At 35.4% G+C, this 5,910-nt stretch overlaps 1 protein-coding gene across 1 annotated transcript; it reads left to right on the top strand.

Annotated features, from left to right (window-relative positions):
* Window positions 1–3,339: 3,339 nt before the first annotated feature.
* Window positions 3,340–4,789, top strand: LOC111879601 (1-aminocyclopropane-1-carboxylate oxidase 5). The gene is made up of 3 exons (XM_023876065.2): window positions 3,340–3,481; window positions 3,566–3,795; window positions 3,914–4,789. The coding sequence occupies exons 1-3, from the start codon at window positions 3,380–3,382 to the stop codon at window positions 4,539–4,541; spliced, it is 960 nt and encodes a 319-aa protein (XP_023731833.1). The 5' UTR covers window positions 3,340–3,379; the 3' UTR covers window positions 4,542–4,789.
* Window positions 4,790–5,910: the final 1,121 nt, after the last annotated feature.

Here is a 5,910-nt window from a genome sequence, read left to right on the forward strand (position 1 = left end):
GTAAACATAAACCGTAAGCACAAAGTTTAGTGAGTTCCCCAAAATATCGCATACCGTACATACATATCAGCTTGAAGCTCGAGTCTATTTCACCCTTGAGTTTATTTCAACTCAATTGGTGTTTTTCAACCAAACGGGTCTAATTCATCCCCGTACCTATTTTACCCCACATACGTATAGCATACATGCATATTAGCCAGAGTCGCTAAGACAACAAGCACGTAACGACGCCTAGTGTCCGACAGTATAATGAGAAGACTCACATCGATCGGTAAACAAATAGATCTCACACACGAGATGGCAGTGCTAAAATCGCTCCTACTAGCACATATCCAAAACCAAACACTAATTAACAATTATGGTGGTAAACCATAATCAAGGGTCCTAATTACATTGTATCTTTCTAGGGTAAAAGACAATTTTACCCTTCCAAGGCTAGAGCCCACTTATCTTGACTAAAAGTCCAATTTTAACCAAATACACTTTCTAGTGCTACGCCCGACATACACCACGCCTCTATGCCCAGCGTAAAGGGCTAAATAGAATGTCGTGGATACATAGGCTACGTTGAGCATAGCCCATTTTATGGCTAGCATAGGACGCTGTTAAGTCCTTTTTTCATTTTTAGCTCTTAATCCATAAAGACCAACCATCTATTGCTCACATCTGGTCCTAATAAATGTCTTAATGATACAGTCTCTGGCTTTATGCCTTTTCATGGCTAAATGGAACTTAAGGGCAAACCTTAGTCCCACAACATTCTCTAATGACCAAAAACTCTTGCATGGGTAAAAGATAGCAACCAAGATCCCATTTTTATGACTTAACAACCTTAGGAAACATCAGGAAATGGCAACCCTACGACCTGGAGTAACTCATAATCACAAGAACCAAAACCATGGGACAATAAACATGAAAACCAAGAAGCTAACAATATCTAACTCAATGAATCACCAAGGTGAAAGCTTTATACCTTTTGAAGTTGGCAAATGAAACGAAGGCTTTGGATCTACAAGCTTGAGCTTCACCAAGCTTCAACGTTGGGATTTTCCTTCTTCAAAATGTACCACAAAACATACAAGAGGCTCAAATCTAGTGCAAGAGAATTAGGGTTTTGAGTTGGGTGTCAAAGAGGGTGGAGGCTGATGATAAGAAGGGCCTCAAGGGGTTATAGTATTAAATAGGGCTTAAAACCCTGAAAATTAGGGTTCCCTCATTACGCGCCTACGTTGGGCGTACCAAGCCTTATGCCCTGCATAGGGTGGTCTAGTCCATTATTCACTTATGCCCCTATGCCTTGTGTAAGAGACCATCCTATGCCCCGCATAGATCAACCAAAACCAAAACTTAACAATTTTTAAGTTAAAGAAATATACTTACTGATACGGGCATTACATCTTACGTCAACTCAATGGTTCGATTTGGGTTTTGGGGACTGATTTGGTTTGGATATTTGCATTTGGGGATGAAATCGTTGGGGTGAATTGACAAAGTTGGTAAAGCCAAGTTAAGGTGAATTCGAGTCGAATAGAAAGAAAGGCGATGTTGAGTTGTTTAGCGTGAAAGGGTTCTCGAATCTTAATTGGGTTTTTGAACTTGCCAAATGATTTCGATTTGATACTCAATGTTGAAATTTAAATTCATTTTTAAGAAATTGGCAGGGTTTAAGAGAAAATTATGTTAATTATGTGTGAATAGAAGTGGTAGAAAGATAGTAATTATAAAAATGTTTTTTGTGAAAAAATATTTACATTAAATGTGTGTGATTGAGCGTGAAGGGCATCACCGTTCATCACTCTACTTAGGAATCACAATCATATGGCGATGATGTACACTGCATGATCAACCTTCCAACTAGGCATCACGGCTTAGACGTGAAGACCATAACCCATGGCCTTAACGAGTTTGTGTCTTTGAATTGGGATGACTGGATTGATAAACCTACATATGAGTTTTTAACCATTTGCATCTTACGGGTGTCTTATAATATATCGTTTTTTTGTTCGAAAAACAGGTAGTCACATGAAAAGAAGAAATTTGTTTGGCCGTTTTTTTTCATATGTTCAGCAGGTTATGTTCACACATGTAAACATTGTTAGGACGAATTTTATTTCATTGCAAAAAGTGTAAATAAACTTAACTCATTTTCTAATTTGAATAATTATTTATCAATGATGAATTATGTGCCATGTTCTTGTGTTGAACACCATCAAATATTAAAGATTCCGTTTGCTAATGAGATAGAAATTATGTATATTGACCTCGTCAAACTGATTATTTATGACAAAAAAGATTGTCAAGAGAATGTGTGCATGGTTTCCTATATAAAGGAAATATGACAATATATAATTACGCACGTATGCATGCCATTTGTTTGTTTGGTTTGTGTCATAAAATATTGGTGAAACTCATAAACTTAAAATTTGATAACTTGATAAACTAGCACTCCCCGGAACAAGTTTGATTCAGGCGAGTCAGGTAAAATCTTGATTGTTTTTTTCTTTGACATAAAACATAACTCATAAACTAAGACATCTCTAACTAAATGGTAAACAGTAATGAATTGTTGCTATTAAAAATTAAAATGATAATAAATGTACCCTAAAAGAAGGTATATATAATGATATTTTTATTTTTTTATTTTTTGAGTGACAAACTAAGTAATTTATTCCAAAATATCATATGTGTCTTTTAAAAGACTTGAATCGTATCACCTCTAATTTTATCTATAAGCTTTCACACCACACTGAATTAATTTTAGGGCAGATCCAAACCTATTTGATCCTGAAATCCCCCTCCCCAGGCCCCAAAAAAAAAAAATAAAAAAATAAAAAACATAATAAATAAATAAATCCCTAATAGTAATTATTTGAAGTAAAGGAGGGCTACAATTCCGTTTTTCGTTTTTTGCCTACTATCTACAACACCTAACAGGTTAATATCAAACACAAAGTCACAAATATATATTTTCCTATAATAATACATAAAAAAAAAAAAAAAAAAAATTAAATATGTTTTTATTTTTAGTTTCTATCATTCTCATATCCAATTAAATAATATATTAATGTTTATTTAATCATATATTAATATATACTAATATGTAGGGAAAAAAAATAGGAACATATTTAATTTCTTTAAAAAAAATGGCCATCTTTGCCACGCACCAACCGTATCATTGACCTTACTTGTCACTCAAAATCAACGAGAAAGAAACCTTACTTCATTCAACAAAGTAGCATAATAGTATAAATTAATGAGTTGACATTTTCCATGTGATGAGAGGAGCAAAAAGCCTATAAATACGATAACGATATATTATTACCACACCAGTTTAAGATTTTGAGACTCAAGAAAGTGTAAACCTTCTTCCTCCCTAAAAATGACGATTCCGGTTATTGACTTCTCAAAGCTCAACGGCGAAGAGAGAGCCAAGACAATGGCACAGATAGCAAATGGATGTGAAGAATGGGGATTCTTTCAGGTACACATCCAACTTCTAAATTCATAGAGATAACGAAATGCATATTCACTGCATTAAGCGTTGTTTTATTTTTTTTGGGTGCAGTTGGTGAATCATGGGATTCCAGTAGACCTTCTGGAGAGGGTGAAGATGGTGAGCTCTGAGTGCTACAAGCAAGAGAGGGAAGATAACTTTTTCAAGAACTCTGCACCAGTAAAGTTGTTGAAGGAGTTAATCGACAAGAAAAGTGGAGACAAGCTGGAAAACATCGATTGGGAAGACGTATTCCTCCTCTCAGACGATAATGAATGGCCATTAAAAACCCCAGGATTCAAGTAAGAGTTGATGAATACTACCATGCATCCATGTATTACAAATGACACAAAAGACTACATATATGATGTCTTATATATGTATAACATCTAAATTGTCAATGGAATGAATATATAATAGGGAAGCCATGGTAGAATACCGTGCAGAGGTCAAGAAACTGTCGGAGAAGCTGATGGAAACAATGGATGAAAACTTAGGAATACCAAAGGGGTACATAAAGAAGGCTTTTAATGGTGGAGAGGAAGACAACGCCTTCTTTGGGACTAAGGTAAGTCACTACCCACCATGCCCTCATACTGAAATGGTGAGTGGGCTACGTGCGCACACCGATGCTGGAGGTGTCGTCCTTCTTTTCCAGGATGACGTGGTCGATGGTCTGCAGATTCTTAAAGATGGTGAATGGATTGATGTGCAACCAATCCCAAATTCGATTGTCATCAACACCGGTGACCAAATAGAAGTGTTGAGCAACGGTAGATACAAGAGTGTCTGGCATCGTGTTAATGCTAAAGCCAACAAAACTAGGAGATCTATAGCCTCATTCTATAATCCTTCCTATAACGCAACCATTGAACCTGCAACCCAACTTGTCAAGAAATTAGAAAACGAAGAGGTTAAATTCGGATACCCAAAGTTTCTTTTTGGTGACTACATGTCTGTGTATACGGAACAAAAGTTTCTCCCAAAAGAACCAAGGTTCCAGGCTGTGAGAACTGCGTCAGCAGATAAATATGATGCAACTTCTTAAAAGAAGTAACAAAATCGGTAAATGTATGATAACAAAATGCTGGGTGTTTTTAGCTTTAACAGAAGTGGCAAAAGTGTTGCTACTATGCAGAATAGTGCACGAAGTTTTATTGGGTACTGTACTGTGTTAGTCATATTGTATGATTTCTACGTTGAAACAAATCTTTTTGAATGTAAAATGTACTTTGTAATGTACTTAACTTGTAAGGACCACACGTCGGTGACTCTAGGGTCTGTTGACTTTTAATAGATTACTTCGTTAATAAATCTGTTCATTCTTATTTATTTATTCCAAACGAGTAGTAGGCAAGACATGGAGTGGTCTTGGATCTGGAGTGGTCTTGAAACCAGCAGAACTTTAATTAGTCAACTTTTATTGTAAATATTTCTAAAACAAAATGCTACGTACGTCACCAAACACCACATTTGGCTACTTGTTTAATTGAAGGAACCACTATTGGATATTTAGTTATAGGACGCCTAACCATGACAAAATTAGAAAGAGAATATATTTTAGATATAAAAAAAGTTACATAGGGAAAATATGAACTATCATTTTTTATATATATGTAATTATCTTTTATAAGGTACTTACCATTAAATTCCACCGAACAATATTCAAAACCTACAATATAATTAGCTATTACAGGTTGATGTTTTTTTTATATATATACACCCATTACCATTAAACTATATCCTTATCATGTTCTCCGACCACCACCATTAAACTATATCCTTATCATGTTCTCCGACCACCACGCGTGTCTATTTCCGACAACAAACACCATCCTTTTCATCCTTACCATTCGCCATCACAAGCACCTATCTCCTCGATTCATCACCACAACCACAAGAAAGTAATTTAAAATTAGGTTCAACCTAAAACAAAATCGATTCAAACATGTGCTTGATTCACACCTAAAAATTTATTCAAACATTCAATCGATTGAAACTCAAATTCTAACAATAAAGTTGCATTCTTAAACATAGGTGGTTATTAGTGGCGCACCATTCATAAAGAAATGGGTAAGAGATGGATATGGTGGTAGGGTGGTTTTTGCAAAGTAGTATGAGAGGGAAAGGAGCTAAGAGGTGTGTGAGCAACAAAAGAGATGTTGACCGTAGTAAAGAGAGGGGTGGGGGCTATCTCACCAGAGAGGAGAAGTCGAAGACTATGCATTTTACAATGTTTTTTTAGATGAATAAATAAAATTTTGTTTTCTTTCTTCTTTAAAATTGTGTTGGTCGAGGAAGATGTCCAAAAAATTGGTAATGGTCGGAAAAGACCAAAGCGACTAAATGTGTAGAAAATTAAATTAATAGAAAACCATATAGAAAAATGTGAGTTTAGTGGTGTTTCTTGAACAATA

Source organism: Lactuca sativa, chromosome 6 (assembly GCF_002870075.4).
Source record: "Lactuca sativa cultivar Salinas chromosome 6, Lsat_Salinas_v11, whole genome shotgun sequence".
Taxonomy (NCBI): Eukaryota; Viridiplantae; Streptophyta; class Magnoliopsida; order Asterales; family Asteraceae; genus Lactuca; species Lactuca sativa.

Excerpts from the sequence above, each read along its gene's own strand:
- LOC111879601 (XM_023876065.2), top strand. The coding sequence starts at position 3,380 with ATGACGATTCCGGTTATTGACTTCTCAAAGCTCAACGGCGAAGAGAGA. Across the intron at positions 3,482-3,565 it reads AAGAATGGGGATTCTTTCAG|TTGGTGAATCATGGGATTCC; the intron begins GTACACATCCAA and ends TTTTGGGTGCAG. Across the intron at positions 3,796-3,913 it reads TTAAAAACCCCAGGATTCAA|GGAAGCCATGGTAGAATACC; the intron begins GTAAGAGTTGAT and ends AATATATAATAG.